The sequence below is a fragment of the Rhinolophus ferrumequinum genome, chromosome 18, assembly GCF_004115265.2.
Source record: "Rhinolophus ferrumequinum isolate MPI-CBG mRhiFer1 chromosome 18, mRhiFer1_v1.p, whole genome shotgun sequence".
NCBI lineage: Eukaryota > Metazoa > Chordata > Mammalia > Chiroptera > Rhinolophidae > Rhinolophus > Rhinolophus ferrumequinum.
In genome coordinates, this window is record NC_046301.1 from 4,270,044 (window position 1) to 4,288,077 (window position 18,034).

At 40.4% G+C, this 18,034-nt stretch overlaps 1 protein-coding gene across 2 annotated transcripts in view; it reads right to left on the bottom strand.

Moving 5' to 3' along the window:
* Positions 1-18,034, bottom strand: part of TNIP3 (TNFAIP3 interacting protein 3) — a 75,215-nt gene that overhangs the window by 20,467 nt on the left and 36,714 nt on the right. Inside the window, exons 1-6 of one of the 2 annotated variants that reach the window (XM_033133394.1) lie at positions 10,874-10,979; positions 10,587-10,673; positions 7,317-7,397; positions 5,596-5,661; positions 4,085-4,216; positions 1,948-2,076 (exon numbers count right to left, since the gene is read on the bottom strand). In XM_033133394.1, coding sequence (XP_032989285.1) covers positions 1,948-2,076; positions 4,085-4,216; positions 5,596-5,661; positions 7,317-7,397; positions 10,587-10,652 — 474 coding nt within the window. In that variant the 5' untranslated portion in view covers positions 10,653-10,673; positions 10,874-10,979. Of the gene's footprint in view, positions 1-1,947; positions 2,077-4,084; positions 4,217-5,595; positions 5,662-7,316; positions 7,398-10,586; positions 10,674-10,873; positions 10,980-18,034 lie in introns of those variants that run through there. The other variant, XM_033133393.1, reaches the window with a different exon arrangement.

The following is an 18,034-nucleotide window of genomic DNA, read 5'->3' on the forward strand; positions in this document are numbered from 1 at the left end:
TACATTCCATTAGCCACTAATACATGTGCTAAGTGAGAAAAAACTTATAACTCATTATTGTATATGTTTTTTACGTGACAATTTAAGGTACAGACGTGTGGGATGAAATATTTTCCAGCTCAAAGCACGCTTGTATTTTTCCTCACTACTCATAAGTAATGTGTCATGCCTCTTATGCTCTCATAGGTCCAGAATTGGCTGTTAAACATCTTATATACTAGCTAATTAAATTCATTCGTTCGTTCATCCATTCAACAAATATTTAAGGGCATACTGTGAGCAGAGCCCTGTTCTAGGCATTCAGGATACAGCACTGAATGAAACAAAAAAACTCAGGGCCACATTACACATTGTCTTTTTGAGTTCCTTCCTCCATATAAACGTATATTAAAATTATATTTTATAACTGCATTCTTAGAAAGATGAGTATAGTAATATTAATATGAAAACATTTTTTCAACCTACAAGTTCACTGTTTCTTCTGATTTTAAGAGAAATTAAACACATTCGTGTTTAATTCGTAGAAGTATTAAGGGCCCTGGACACTGGAGAAGTAGGCCCTGCAGAAATCCTACTCACATGGAGTTTACAGTCAAGACTGGGAGACCAGAAACAAATCAGATAATATATATGAGATGTTAGATAGCAGTAAATTCCAAAAAATAAAAAGAACCTAAAACAGGAATTAACTACAATGGAGTATGTAATTTCAATAAAGATCTGAATTTTACTCTAATTTTTCTCATTGAAATTTCATGATTATAATCACAGGACTTATAAAATTAGTATTTGTCTTAACTTTTTAAAACTTTCTGTTGACTAAGCACAGATACACAAAAATGAAGGCTGCACATGGACATGAGCAAAACACAGAATTCTTGGCGGTTCTAATTTCTACAGGCTTAAATCTTTGTGCGTATATTAAGAGAGATGCATTAGACAATAGAAGAAAACTTATCAAACAAAATGTCAGAAGTGGAGGGGGTTTCAAATATAATCTCAACTAGTGTTAGTTCCTGTCATTCATTTGTGGAGAATTTCCAGCAGAGAATAAAATGGAAAAGATACATATTTGCCTTGAATTTGTATCTGTGCACATTGTTTCTCTCTTAGAGGATAGAGAGCGCGTAGTTTATGAAGTCACACTCCACTTCCCCATTTTCTACTGAAGAATAACTTGCCCTGCCAACTCTCACACAGGCACAGACATGACACGCTGGGGATCTTTACATGACACCTCTGGACACTAGTTAACTACAACATAGCACAGAATCTAAAATCCGGGCACTGAGCACATTTTCGGGGCCCATCACCTACTCTTGTTTTAGAAGATAATTTCTGTTACTTCGGTCAAGAAATATCTAGGTTGAGAGAGGCATGTCTCGACTTAACCACGTGCGTCAAGGATTCTTATGGTCCACTTATGACATGACTCTTGGAAAAGTCAACGACAACGGATTTAATGCTTTCCCTAATACTTTCCCCTCAAAAATTAGCTGTTACGGCAGGAAACACACACAGACGCCGCAGACACACAGATGTGCGCACGTCCAGCTGGTCCGCGTTACCCAGTGATGGTTTTAAAGACCAGCCTGTTTTCTCAGGAAACTTACGTGGTTGGCCAAGAAATGCGCTATTGTTCACAAACTCCCGCTTGCTCTATGTGGTTCTTCGAACCGAAACCTGTTCTTACTCTCCTCTAATTCCTCCTCATTTCTTTTTCATGGTGTTTCTTTGCAGGGCCATGAATTCCTAACGGCCGCCTTAGCCAAGTGTGGCTGAGCAGTGCGGGTAGGAGGCATTTGTAGGGTTATACAGACGCTGTGCACAAACCAAGAGTGGGAGCGTCTGGCAGCCAGCATGGGCTCCACTGGGACACTCAGTCACGAATGTCCTCTTTATGCAGGGACCTGCCCTTTGATTTCCCCGCTTGGCCTGGCCTGATACCTTATTGAGGCGTTTTATTTCACATTCATAGTGTTCCTTCTGCCTGTTCACGAGAGCATTTTTTTCCTTTAAAAGCTTATTCTCTTTCTTCAACTCATGTAATTCTTCATTTAGGATCTCCTTTTCCTTCTGAAGTAAAGGACAAGAAAACAAAATCAATATCAGTGCAATTCAGATGAGGTGCTGTAGGCGTATTCTGAAATACGGTAAAGAGGGGACTGCTGGATTTTCACTGAACACTGCATCTAAGCAACAGTCTCTGGGGGAGGGCAGGGTGAACACAGAAGAAATCTTTCTTTCATCCTTAATGCTTTTAAGTTTGGTGACCGCAAAAAAAAGATACCAGAATCCCCAGTCCTCGCTTTCAAGGGTCAGATGGGTCTGCAGAATAAGCTAGTTCCTGTGTGCTATTACAAGGTGATGGGTGAGTGACTCAGTAAAAGTAATCGAAAGTCCTAAAAAGAAAAAAGTCTCATTGCAACAAAAATACTGACTATCTCCAAGCCCAATCCTACATCATTCTGGACCTCAGACAGGGAGCAGAGGATAAACATCAGGCAAATAGGCCCATCACGACAGACAGGGAAGGACTCAGAGCACTGGATTGTTGGAACTACTACTTTTAACAGGGAGAGATCAACAAGTCCAGCTGCCATCATGCCTCCAGGTTTCAGGTCGCAACTCCATGTTTCAAGGGGTCCAGGGCTTTAAATCACTGAGGCAACTTGAGTTACTTAGGTACTAGCAGGCTCTGAATTCTGACAACATCTGTTTCCTATCTCTTTATTTTATATTCCGGATAGTAAACTTTGTGTGGAGTGAATTGGATTCTCAATGAGACAGAGATTTGAATCTCTGTCTCTAGTAAAATGAATATTCCAGAATTTAGGTGAATCAAGATGAGAAAATAGCTAATATGCACATGTTGAACTAAATTATTTTAGTACTTGGTATTTCCCAGTACAGTGATTAGATTTAAGAAATCTACTTTAGGTGAGTCATTTTCTTTAAAAGAGAAAACACTTCTTTTTGCTTTTATTTAAGTAGAATGGGCTTGTACACTTAGAAAATGAACCAATCACTTTCTATTTTGGCATAATCTAGGAGAAAATCATTTCAATTAGAAAATTGGTCCCAACTGCATGAGGACAAATGGCCATAATTCCTGGTCAGGGTGTAAATGGAAAAGGAAAGCGCTGCCTCACGGCCGAAGGGAGAGATTGAGCCTTGTTTTCCTCTGACTCCCTGCAACAGAGATGTATCCTCAACTAGGTAGGAAAACCTGGACGGACTTTGTCTGCACTGATTTGAGACGCTGACGTAAGATCCAGGCATGTGTTTGAACACAGCTAATGCCTCAGAATATCAGTCACAAGACTTCACCAGACAAGGTTTATTTTACACTTCTTGTTTTTTCTTAACCTACCTAAAAAACTGAGAGGCCTTTAGAGCTTAAGGATCCCCCCCCACCCCCCATTTTTCCCCTACAATATCCATGAAGTACAATAACTGCAATTGAAACCAGGAGTGTGTTTTAGGAGAAGCTGGCTCTCTTTGGTTTCTCAGTGGGATGAGTGGCGCCTTACAATATGGAGACCGGCTTCAGATTCTGTTTTCTGACTTACAAGTTCCCAGCCTTGGCAAGTCACCTAACTGCTTTACATTTCAACTTCCTCATCTTTAAAATGGCAGAAATAATATCTTCCTCAACGATGGCCTGGGAATGTTCAAGGACGTAATGAAGGTCAGATACTTTTTAAAATGTTCTACTTTGCTGATTACAAAAATGACCTATTTTTAAAGCTCTCTGTAAGCTGAAAAGCAGCTGTACCAATAATATTATATTATTAGTAGTATTACTAGTAATAGAAACAATAAATGAGTAAAAAAAAAAAAAGGGAAAAACAATGCATTTTCTCCAAAGCTGAAATGCCCTGGAAAGACATCACGAAATCCCTGGCTCAGTCTCTCGCTGGCAATTCACAGAGGAGGAAGTGTGGGCTTCCCCTTCCTTCTGAGTCCTGAAAAGTGGCCCTTGATTGTGGCTTTGGGGACTTTCATAGCCCTCGCACATGGGTCACTGCCCCTGTGTCCTCAGCTGGCACGTAGGGCAGGGGTCACTCTGGCCCTCACCCACCTCCTCTAGCTTCCGTGGCTCCTGGACGACTTCATGCGGCCTGTTGCTGGCCCTCTGGCTCGGTGGCTGCTCCTTCTCCAGGGTGCTGAGGGATCTTTCTGTTGTGTCCAGTTTCATTTTCAGCTCTGTTACCTGAAGAAGTCGGCACAGACAGTTGCAGACCCCTTTTCTGGAGCCAACACCCCCAGGTCTATTCCCAACCTGCCCCAGGGGCCAGCAAAACCCCTCTCCTGGGCGACCAGGGACAGGCTCTACTCCCCACCGCCCTAACAAAGGTCAGGACATTTAAAAAGGAGCCTGCTTGAGGCCAAGCAAACACCCATGCTGCCAGCCCCTCCCTCCTTTCTCCAAACCAGACCATTTCCCGGGAATAAAGAGTTAGACCTTAGACAGGGACACTTCTCTGCTGTCACCCTACTCTCAACTCTCAAGGTGAGATTGCCTGGTCGGTAAAGGATGGCGAGGGGCCCACACCAGAGAAAAGCAGACATGGCGTAAACTCGTCTAACCTGTAGCCTGTCCTGCCGCTAAGGCCACATTAGTCATCAGTGACAGTGGTCCAGCCAGAGAAGCCTTAGGGACGGTGATTCCTCACAAACAGGCATTATTCCTGTTTGTCAACTGCAGGGTTTCACGCAGCTGCAAGCCATTCAGGAAGAATGCAGCGTAAACCTTTTCTCTGGGATCTTGTTTTTTAAATTTGGAGACCCCACAGCTGCCCCTGACTCACTGGCCCCAGACCATGGCCTGGTGTGGTGGGGACATTACCCTGCTTTGTCTACATTTAACGCATCTGGGTATCAAAACGGGGAAGAAAAGAGAAATACCGCTGCATTTCTCACTTGTGGTCAAGTTTCTTAGTTCTGAATCACGTAGGGGAATTTACTTTCTCTTTTCTCTCTTATTGAACATGGAATGATTTTGAATTCTAAATTGACTTTTACCTAGTAAAAGATATTTTCTCCCCAAAAAAAGTCTTTCTCACCAAAGCAAAAGCTGCCTGAGAGAGAACATGCTTTAGAGAGAAGAGGGGATGCCCCACTTTCCCTCACACTTTCACTATTGCCACTGACTGTTTCTTTATCTGTGGAAAATAGCTTATGCTATCTAATTAAGGAATCAGAGAGCTGACCTTGCACGAAACAGTATTATCTTGAAATTGTCTCGTTCAAACCTCACTTGTAACCTTGTGTGTTTATGGCTGCCAGCCACACAGCCTAGACCAGCGTACTCTGAGCTGTAATAAAGAACTTTAGCGGCAGCTCTAGAGGTGATGTTTAGCACCTTTCTTTTGCCATGCTCAAAACAATTCACTGATACTGGCCATTAATCTTCAGTGCCAAGAGGCCAATAATGCACTCAGTACCCACACCTCCCCTCACCCTACACCCCGCCTTCACTTGTCAACAGTTGGCTATCCACAGGTCTCCTCCAGAATCAATGAGAAGCTTCACATACTTGGTTCCCCAGAAGATTGATTTAAAGCAAATACCAAACAGACAGGTGTTTACCTTTCTTTCATATAATGCTTTCATACTTCTAAATTGCTGATCCCATTGCCGGTTAACTTCTAGGAGCTGAAATTATTAAAATTTGGTAAATCAACAAAGGATTTCTGCCTATGTGGCAGAAATCACTTTTTGAGGTTACTAAGATTTTGGAAGCCCTGAGTAAAGAGAACATTCTTTGCACCAAGTTCTGGTAAGGCTGGGAGGATGTAATTGAACACACTTTCACTTTTTCATACGTGCTTCACCTATGAAAATCTATTAAGTCTTTGGTGTATCTGGACTGGTCAGATGGACAGTTCCATCAGCAACTTTTAACTTTTCTTAGTTACTTGAATTTTTCACCTTCTTTGTTTAACCCAACCAGAATCTGGTAAAAATTTGTAAGTATTGATGGTTTTCTGTAAGATTAATTAATAAATGAAAGGTCTTTTTCAGCCTTTCCATATTTTTCTATGTGCTTACATTATTATAATGACATATTTCTTCCAGATTTTTAAAAACAAAATCTATATTAACAAATTCCAAACCCCACTAATTATCATTTGCTTGCCATGTGCTTTTTAAAATCTACACATGATTTATAATATATCCTTAACAAATGGATAATATCACCTTTTTGAGAGTATAGATTTTTCATGGAATAATAATTTTGTCATAAGACAGTATTTAGAAACAATTTAGACTGCAACAATTTGAAAGTTTTAAAATTACGTGCTAAACAGAAGGAAGGAAAAACCACAATGACCTGTGTTTGAGTTTTCCTGTAAGGGAAGTCTGCAACTTTCTGCTTTAAGAGAAATTCCAACACTTATCAATATGGGACAGACACCGAGAAGATAGCCACAATGACTAAGAAGTAGCAAGACTGTCTACTAATTACAAAACAAAGTATCTCATCCAGAGTGGCAGTTAGTAGGTAATTCTTGTACAGGAAATAAATATAGGTATTTAGTAATATGCGTATATAATAGCCTTATAGAAAGATGCCTGATCTGTTGGCATTTTAGGGATTAACATTTCTATACTATGGTAACATAACTCTGCTAGAGTTCAGTCATTTTCCAGAAGGACACAGTGTTTTACGTAGTACCCCACACGCGGGATGTAATAATAGAATGACTTAGAGAAGGGATTACAAAATGACCACATGCACAGGGCTAAACTTGTTACACTTTTCACCTTTTCCTCTGTCAAGAAGAATAAAGAGGTTCTAACATTCAGTAAGCTCAGAAAAACAGAACTCAAAATAATATCTATCACATTCCCAATGACATCTTAGAAACAAACATTTTATTTTTATGGTAATGCTCCTTAAGCCCTATGGGTCCGATGCCCAACTCATTAAGTCATAGCACCTAAGTCAACTGTACTTAAAGCCTCTGATAGTTTGGGTTTCAAGGTGTGTCAAGTTACAAGGCAAACAGGGCAAAGGTGATAAATTCACCTGTTCATATGGAGGAAACATCTAAGTTTGGAGAAAGTTAAGGTAATCATCATCAGATTTATGATTTTATCATTTTGCATTCATTTGCACAAACACTGAGACACTGAGTAAAAGACAACTAGGTGAATAAGAAACAGTATTTGCTCCCAAATGATACAGTCCAGTACCCTAGACATGACAACTGTGGCCTAACGACAAAAACCAAAGGCACACTCTCTATTTGATTCTCAGCCTTAATTCATGGCACGTGTTGCTTCAACTAATTTTTCAAAATTACCTCCTTTCTCTGTTTTTCCAAGCATCTTATCTTTTGTTCAAGAGAATTTGTCGAGTTCTTTCCTTTTGATGATTTAGCACTCTTAAAAACACAAGAAGAATGAAGCAAAATGTCAATAAAATAAACAGGAAAAATACTGTCCTTCACAAACTCCGTGCATTTGGCCAATTCTCTTGTTGTGATTTATAAGATATCTTATTTTAGCAGTAACAATCCTCACACCATAGTTCTTCATAGAGACCTGTTGATGAATAAGCTTTATATTATATTTTAGACCCCTTTATATAAATTAATTACCAAAATAATTCTCTAATAAGTTATAAATGTAATTAGGAATTTATGGATTTGGATTTCATTTCTTTGCCAAAAAAATGAAAATCCAGGGGGTGTAATGTATAGAGAAATCTGGTAATTTATATACATGTTAGGTGTATATGTATATAAATATATATATATTTTAAACATTTCTAAAAAATCATTTTTTTAGATGTGTCCATGATCTGATGAGTGGCCCTGGCAAAAGTCAGGGAAGTGAAAGAACCAGCAAGAACAAAAGAGCAACCCATACAGTTAAAAGGCAGAAAATTGATTCTAAAACTATAATAAATCAGCTACCTAGTGACCATCATACAGTTATGTTATACAGATGAGCATAGATTATTTGGTATTGTGTATTTAAACCAGCCCTTTGAATAAAGGCACTAGGTCAGAAATTTAGATTAGTAACAAATCATTGGCACAGTGAGAAAATTAACCACCTTTCTTTTCAATTATCTATTTTTTTTTATTTTTAAAGAAAGCACAAAAGCTCTGGAAACGGCCTGCCATCTGTCCACATGGACCACCAACAAAGCCCATTTAAGTACAGTTTTCTGTACTCTGACCCATAGCCTGGTTACCACCTCATCTTGGAGTCATGTAGTAATACCACGAATCAGGTAAGGAAGGGAGAGCCTCAATTTGCTATTCACTTTCAGGCTCAATAGTTGTGGGCTGGACCACAAAACTGCTTAGACACTCACGCACAATTAAGAAATATATTCAAAATGTGTTGGGCTTTGCCAGAAATGTTTATAGGAAGTGCTCTTTGGCTCATCATGGGATTTCAAGGATTTTTTTCATTAGAAACGATTTATAGAACTGTTTTTCTATCTTTTTTCTACTTACCTCTGTTTCACTCAACGTTTTAGGGTTTGATGATATTTTACATCTCTATAGATCCTGTTCTGAATTTTTTTTAGCTCATCCCATTCGGACCCTTGTACAATTAAGACCACCTTTTAAAACTGACATTTTCCCCTGGGTCAACAAATTCAGAATGATTATTCCTGCTTCTCACCGCAAGCTGTTTTTGGCTGAGTGCCAGACGTAACATCAAAATCCAGGTGACAAGTATGTTGGGTCCTGTGATTGGACTTTTCCTTTTTTAGGCAGACTTCCTAGAGACTGGACTCATTCTGGATCAGAACAGACTAACTATTAGGCATCCGTGATGTGGAAAATGCAGTGAGTCAACCCTCCTTTCTGTGTCCTGCGCTTAGCAAAGCAGAGGTGCAGGGAGACTCAATTCTAGCACAGTGGTTCTCACACAAAAGCACATCAAAGTCATTGGGGAGCTTGCCAAACATAGGGCATCCTGAGCACGGAATCAGAATTTCTGAAAAGGGAGCCAGAGCTGCTCGATTTTCTTTTAAATAGACTTTATTTTTACAGCAGTTTTAGGTTTATAACATCATTGAGTGGAAGCTACAGGGATTTCCCACATTCCTGCTGCCCTCACACATGCAAACCCCTCCATTATTAGCGTCCCCCACCAGAGTGCTACATTTGTTGCAATGAATGAACCTACAATTATCACCCAAATGCACAGTTTACATTAGGGTTCCCTGTTGGTGTTTTACATTCTGTGGGTTTGGACAAAAGTGTAATGACAAATAGCCATCATTACGGCCTTACACAGAATTGTTTCACCTAAAATTCCTCTGTGCTCCACCTATTTATCCCACCTCTACTTTAAATAATTCCACAGGTAATCGTGATTCATACTAACGTTCAAGGTTCTCTCGTTCCACCCCATGCTTGGGCACATGGATGTAGGTCCTTAAAGAGTCTTTTCTCTATCTGTGATATAGACAAAAAAATCTGTGACCTGCAAACATTTGTATGACCCTGCCTTCTGAGAGTCCAGATCAGGATAATTAAACAACCTGAATCCCTTTTTGTCATATATAATTTTCTCTGGAAAAAAATTACAAAACATGTTGATCCTTAATTTTTATTTTATAAATAAGAGTTACTGAAAAGCTAGATACTAAATCTGAGACTGAGTGAGAAAGAGAAAGAGAGAGAGAGAGAGAGAGAGAGAGAGAGAGAGAGAGAGAGAGAGAACATGAGGGGTTTCTCTGGAGATTATTCAACATTTGACCATGGTTCCTGTCTCAGGTATGTATTAAAATGAAACAAAATCAATTACACACAAAATTTTGGGGAGAACTTTTCATTTGTATTTGCTTTGCTTTCTAGTTGCTAATGAAGGCATCTGATATTACAAGAAATTACACAGATTTTTAGTCATTGGTCTTGCTACATGTCCATCTATGGAACAGTTGTCTTCTATAAAACGTAACCTGTGTTCAGAGTATCTGGGCATGTCTCTCTCATTTACCATAACATCCAGACCAACTACGAAGATAGTCAAGTTCTGACACTGCTAAATTAAATACCTACATGAACGAAAGAGTCTCACTGAGTTTCCTATTATATCTTGGTTATGTCTGAAAAAAGTTCAAGAAAGCACATTCATTCATTCATTGATTCATTATCTGTTGCAGTAACCACTAACCAAAGACCATGGTATTAATTCCAAATAGTGTATATATATAAATATTTTACTATGGATATACCCTATTGCTATAATACATTTTATTTCTAACCACACCAATATAATACTCCTTTTAAATTTTACATTGAATCAAATTCCTCTAAATCAAGAGCAAAATATGAAACCCATAGAATTGAGAAGCTGAAAGGACAGGAATTAATCTTTCACATTATAAAAGAAGAAATGCAGCTCAGCGGTGTCCAAGAAAATGCTACAGTCACCCAGTATTGTTTATTGAATAACATTGTTTAAAAATACAGAGCGGATCTTAGTTCAAGAAAGCGAAGTAGCCATTTCTCCTCTTAATCATTAATCATTGCATAATTAGCCATTAGAAATTATGTCTATGGCAGTTATGGCCAATTCATCTCCTAGAAGTGCGTTCTTACCTCCATGTGCTCCGTAGAACTTTCTGGGGCACTCATTCTAGTGGTGCCCTGTACAAAATGTGCCATGGAAGCTGTTTTTCCTGGAGCCTTGGAAAGCAGAAAGAAAAAAAAGAAAGAAAATTTTTTTAAAGATGTCTTTTAAAGTGAGACCAAATATACAAAATTTTAAAGTGACCACAAAAACAGTTAGCTCATGATAGAAAATAACAGCAATAGTTTTTCACTAAACATGAACAGAAGTGACTCTGCATGTCAAGTGCACAGAATAAGGTTATAAGCACAGCAACCGTGATTTTGACTTTTCTTCTCTTCCAACTAGGGATTTCCCAGGATGTCTCAAGTAAGCAGGCTGTGACTAAGAAGATAGGCAGATTAGCCTTAATATGGTATGTAAATTGTCATTCTTCCTTTACTGGCAGTTTCTTCCAGTGGAGGAGGAAGTCACCGCAGAAAGCCTAGACAACCAACTGTTCTTCAGTAGCCCAACTGCCATAATTTCATTGTATTTCCCAGAGCAATTTGGTAACTGTTGAGTATTTGACAACTCTGTTACTTGCTTCCCTAAAGGCAAGATTTTCTGGCAGTGTCTCATAAATGTGAGTTAAGTTGTGTGGAACTTAATGAGTCATATGTAATTCCATAAGTGCTACGAAATTTATGGAACTGAAAAGAAAATAAGTCATTATAAAGACAATGAGTATTGTTTGCAAAGCCACTCTTCTATATCGGCAGAAAGTTTAAACTTAAGCTCAAGTTTCAGACTGTCTTTTCCATAGGTCATTGGAAATAAAATCTTTTACTGCACTAACACTTTAGCTCTAATTAGTTGACTTCTTATTGTACAGGGCATTGAGAGAGGGAGTGCTAGATAGGTAGTACAGACAGCCTGGAAAGATGAATGCTGGGAGCGAGGCAGGTGGGCAGTGATGGAGCAGAAGACCTCATTCTAGACATGGAGGAAAGAGAGGAAAAGAAAAGGCAAGAATACAAAACGGAAACTATGCTGCTGAAAGGAAAAAAGAAAGAATTTACAGTCAATCACATAATTTACATTTTTCTTTAGACCTCCCTAGGAGATATCTTCGTATGTAGGGTAAATCTTAAAACTCCTGAAGTTTAAACTCGCTAAAAGGGAATGAATGGGTATGCAAGCTTTGGCCCTCCCTTTTCTCCTTCACATCTTCCACCACACACTCTTCCTGTGCTGCAGCCATGCTGAATTCCTTCCTTTTCCTGAAATGGGTCATGTGCTATAATTCATGCTGCTGTCTCCACCCAGAACATTCCCCTCTCTGGGGCCCCCCTCCAACCTGGTGACCTGAAACCTCGCTAATGTCTCCCTTGCACCTTGACCTTGTCTGATCTCCTCTAACCAGCGGAGCAGAGCGCTTTACCTCTTATTCTAAATAAGCATTTAGAAGACCTTATTTACGTGTTTGTGTGCTCAGCTCTGTATCCACAGTTCTGGGGCTTAGAGCAGGCCTTCAGCACATTCTGCTGAATGAATAATGGATGAATATCTACTGATCAAATTTATAGACTTTTTGCTGTATGTGCTCATGTACTTACTTTCTGCTGGTTTCTTGGTCTGTCTTGGGTGGGGGGGTACAGTTGAGTGAAATTGTGTGACATTTCCTGAAAGCAATATCCAAAAATACAAGTGGGAATCAAATTGTTCAGCGATCTAAAATTCAAAGTTATGACTCACATATGATCTGATTTTAGGGACATAGGCTGAGATTTTTCTGGAAACTGACACTTCATTAACACGAAAACTGCTCATCAGAAAAGAAAAAGAAGACAAAGATGTAAAAATATTTTTCTTCGAACAGACACACACACACACACACACACACAAACACCCCTGTTATATATAGTTCAAGGTTCCCTTCAGCCTCATCTGTGTGTTTGATAATAGAACGCCAGTGGATGTGGTAACATTGACCTGGGAAAGTGGTAGCACATTTTCTGGCCAGGAAGCACTGCCCTTGGCACCGTTGACTTCGGGTGTCTTCTGTCCAGGTGTCCCGGGCACCCTCACACTCTCTGTTGCACAGTGGTTGCTTCTATTGAACAGAAATCCTATACCTTTGCCTTTTTCATTATAATTCCTTTGCCTCGTCTCTGTGCAGTTTAACAACAAACAGATTTTCTGTGAGCTCCAGAGCTACGTGGTGATTTATGAGTAAACAATAACTTTTGGAGAGCCCCAAGTTTGGTTTGAGACAAAAGGAACTTGCACCAGGCCAGTCCTGGGAATAAACTGGATATTTTCTGTGACATATGCCCTCTTCTCACCTCCACCCCTCTCTCGTGGGCTATATATTCTGAGTCTGGCTTCTAGTCAAGCTTTGTTTCATGAGAGGTCTTAACACAGTAACTTTCAGAGAATAGACATGTCATTCCAAGTTTCCAAGGTGATTTGAAGAGTCTTCATTTCTCAAGTGACTACAATATTATATAAAGGAAACTAACTAACAAAGAGAAATATGGTGAAGGAAAGGACCAAGGAACTACCAGTTCTTGGTCTGTAACTGTCGTTCAAGTTGATGACAATTTTCTCAACATCAGTCCAAGAGACATCATCACATTTCTGTACATCTTGGAGGCGTTCTTTGGCAGGTAAAATAAGCATGGCCTTTTCTTTAACATCCTTTTAGAATGGGGGTTGAAAAACCTCCTTTGCTTCCTGAATCTCTCGGCATGAATGTCTAAGTGAAGGCACTATTTAGGTAGGAGACAGTATCTCGTGATGACTCAAAGATCTGACTCTGGAGTCAGGTTACCTGGACTCACACCTCAGCTTGAGCATTCACTCCTCGTAACTTTGGGCACGACGCGTAAGGGCCCTGAGGGGCCAGGTCCACGTTTGCAAGACGGGAAAAGGAATAGTGTCCTCTTCCTTTTCCAATAGGATCGCCATCTGTGATACTACATATAAGAGCTTAGATATGAATAATAATGTGACCTTGAAGATAGGGCCATCGGTCAATTATTGATGCAACAAATAACAGGGAAAGGAAGGAGCCATCGATCGTGTATGCATCATTCACTATGCATCTGGCACTGAGTGTGTTCCAAATGAAAATCTGCTTCCAATGAAATGTATACACACGCACGCATGCACGTGTGTGTGTGTGCATGTGTGTGTGTGCCTGCCTGTAAGAATTCAGAGGAGGGTGAGGTCATTCTCAGCTTTAATCATTATGGCAGGAGTTGACGTTTCTGCTGGGTCTTGAAGGGCGGACAGGATTTTGAGAGATAGTGAAAGGTGAGACACATTTCTGAAGGAGAGCAACGTACATGGAACAGACATGGACAAACCTAAGCCGGAAGGACCTAGCAAGCCCAATATAACTAGAGTAGGGCTCACGTGGTCCATGTAAAGCTGATTTGGGTCACACTTTAAATTTAAGAAAGTTTGACTTTATTGAGTAGGACCTGGGGAGCTACTGAAGATCCTTGAGCAAAGGCATATGATCAAAGTGGCTTTTTAGTCCAAAGAAACCTGGATATGTGCATTATGGACTAAATGGATGAGATTGACAACTGCAATATGGCTTAATAGATATCATCCGAATATTTAACGACTTGTGGCAATCAGTTCACCTGGGGCATTCAGAATGGACCACGCCTCTGAACTCCAGACTCCTACATCAACTGCCTACTCGTCATCACCATTTGGATGCTTGACAGGCACCTCCTTCTCCACTGGTATAAAACCTACTTCCTGAGCTTCCCCACAGAATGGGTCTTGCCCGTCATTCCATGAAGACTTTCATGCTGCAGACTAAAAACCCTGGAGCCATCCTTGGCTACGCTTTTTCTTTCACAGTCTACACCCAATGTATCTGAACATTTTCTAGGCTCTTTGAAAATATATCCAGACAGTAGAGCAGCACAGTGCACAGAGCCCAGAGACCTACCAGTTTAATGAGAGAGGAGCAACGTGAAATCAACATGCCTTTTTGTAACTTTTTCAGAATGGGAACTTTACTGTTTGCTTCCTGATTGTATTCACATGGAAATTCTCAAGAGAGCATCGCAGTAGTGGCTGATGTCAGTCTCTGTGTCAAATCCTAATTCCATTATTTATTCGCTAGGCGACCTTGGGCACGGCGCTTAGCATCTCTGGACTGACCCAGCTGCCAGCATCTCTCACCTGGGTGATTGCAAGCACCTAACAACCTCCTTGCTTCCACTCTTGCTCCTCCCCCATCTAGGATCAATACCGCAGCCACTGTGAGTCTATCAAATATGTCATCTCATGTCACTCGCCTGCTCAGAATCTTTCAGTGGCTCCCCAACCCACTCAGAGTGAAAGCAGAAGTCCTCTCCGTGACCCACAAGGCCCTACACACGCCAGCCCAGGCTTCTCTACTTCTTCCTCAGCATTGTCCCATTCCTGGCTGCTCGATGTCCCGGCCACACTGCTACGCCCTGACCCTGTGCTGCACACTCCCGGTTCTTTCTGCTTTCCACTCCTGTCCCCCAGATGCCCTCACCTTCAGTAGGTGATGGCTGAAATATCATCTCTTTATTGAGACCTTACGCGGCCTTCCTTTTAAACATTGCTCTCCATTCCAGCATTTTTTTCTCCACCTCTTCTGCTATATTTCCCATCTCTCTCTCTCTCTCTCTCTATATATATATATATATCTATATATATATATATATACACACACACACACACACACACATATGTATATATGTGTATATATATACATATATATGTGTATATATATACATATATACATATATATGTGTATATATATGTGGGTCTTGTATATGCATATATACATATATATATATATAAAATTTACTTTTCTTCCTTGTTCATTCCCACCATTAGAATGTCAGGTCCATGACAGCAATTTTTGTCTGTTTTGTTCATTCCATGTTTCTTGAACCTAAAATAGTGCCAATGATTTCAGTGTCTGTGCAAGTACAAACAGTGCTCAGACATACACAAATCCCCTCCCCACCCCAAACAAAATCTGTAATGTTGCTGAGTCAGATTCCCTCTCAAGAGGTTATAAAAGGTCTAAAGATCAGAAATGTTAACTTCCTGACCTCCAAACTAGTAAATCACCTCTTTTTCATACCCCAAAGCTGGGCCTGGACTAGGAGAGTCAGGTGAGAGGCGTATCCCAAATTTCATAGCCTCCTGGGGATACGTGCTTGTCCCCTGGAGTGGAACTCTGAGCCATCCTCCAATGCCATAGAGCGACGTTTTCTGCAGTCGTTTTCTGCAGTCTCTTTCCTTCCACCACTGTACGCTTTTAGTTTGTTGTGTATATCGTACATTACAGGGCAAACTGGCTTTTGATGACCACTTTATATTCTTTATGAAACTGAAAACTTGATGAACCTTCCATGTTGAAAGACTTCTCAGCCCTGCACAAAGCAGTGAACAGTCTACCCCAGCTTGACATGCAGCTCCTCTTTGCAGGCTCCCCTGGTTCTCCAGGGCAGTCAGTCACTTCCTCCTCTGTCATCCCAAGGTGCTTTTTGAAGCAAGAACTCCGGCACGTACAGTAAAACAACCATACAGTTCACACACTTTTCTCTCCTGAGAGGCCAGAAGCCTTGGGACTCAGCATAGTGCCCTCAGAGTACAGAACAGTAATAGAACACGGTTTTATGGGATGAATCTGTTCACGTACGACTGTTCAGTAGGAAATCACGGGACACCTCGGCTTCTCAGAACACAGCGTCCAGGACAGTGACCTGAGCGGTACACCAACTTCTGTGTTGTCACAAAATCAGAAAGGATCAAGTAGGAGTTTCAATCTAATTTTTAAAAGCTGTTCTGTTTCTGTGTATTTTCTTTTTATTCATTTTATAGGTAAATATTTCACCCTTTCCTATTTCGGTGGTGTGGTCACTGTTATTTTTCCTCTATGTAAACCCCCTTTAAATGTTTTTCTCCTAATCTTGGTTAATATGTAATAAATAACCAATATAAATGATTATACATGTTGTGGGGGAATTTCTAAAAGGCATAAGTGTCGTCTTCAATAACACTGCCTACATCTGTACAGTGCTTTCCTGCATCTTAAGAAATAAGTTAACCTCTGGAAGTTTTAACTCTAAAAGTCCCAACACATACTGCTGTTTGTTTCATGTAACTAATTCTTTCCTTGCTCAATAAGATATATTTTTGCCTCAGGGCTGACTAAATGTGTCAGAGTGCAAAGGGAAAAACAACCCTGTTCAGCATTTGAATTTCAAAATAGACCCTCCAAACTCTAGAGATCATCTTGAAAACCAAAGCTTTGACTTGCAAGAGCTAGTGTTTCTGAAAATAATTTATTTGAATATTTTTTAAAAAGTAATTCTTTCTGTGCAATTTATTTTGAAATGCCTCAAAAAGTAGCATGGATTGACAGATGAAAGAAGGTGGGTAGATGGATAGGTATGTGGAAAACAAGTAGAGTAAAATGTTAAAGGCAGACTCTAGGTGGTGGGTGTATGGATTATACATCATAAAATCCTTTCAATTTTGCTGTATGTTTGAAATTTTTACAACAAAATGTTTGAGAAAAAAATGAGAATCAAGGCATAAAATAATAGGCCATAAACCACTGATGGAAAGGAGGGCAGATAAAGAGACAATATAACCTATTCCTTACTTCTTCACCACCCTGCCCCCGCCCCCCACCAAAAAGTAGATAAAGGTTTCATGGTCAGAGGGAAAATGAGAAAAGAATCAGGGAGAAAGTACCTGATTGTTGTGAGTCCTTCTGAGGAATCTGAGCCCTCCTCCGCTGTGTCCAGGGACTAACCCATCATGTATCGAACGGCAGATTGGACATCAGAGAGCAGAGAGAGTTGCAGCCTTACCCCTGGGTTAAACTGGAGAAGGGGCAAGTCTTAAGAGAATCTCTCTGTATCTCCCTGGTACAAAGTGGAAACTTTGTGGCATGTCTAGGCAGAGAGGTCCTGACAGACAGCCCAATCCCAGAGTGGTGTGGAAGCAGAGCCAGAAATTTCCTATGTTCCTGAGAAGGATGCACAAATGGTTAAGTAAGGTTTCATGGATTTAAGGAGGCTTCGCTGTCCAATTAAGGAGGCTGTAGTGTTTGCCACGTGGACCTGAGGACAGGAGACAAGATGAATGACCTGGAAGCTTCAGTGACTGCCAGGGAGGATGCAGGCCAGTGAAAGACATACGCAGCAGATTACATCAGTGCTAAAGGCAGGGTAAGATGCAGATGGTTGGAACCCAGACACCTTCACCCTAAAGATACCAGAAAAACACAGGCTGTCCAAATACGTTTGAATTTTAGATACACAGTGAGTTTGTTAAGTATGTCCCGTGCAATATTGTGTTGTTCGCCTGAAATTTATAATTAACTGAGCATCCTGTGTTTTGATTTGCCACATCTGACAACCCTACCCTACCTGGATCTCTCCACAAAACCTGCTTCACAGACCCTAGGTGA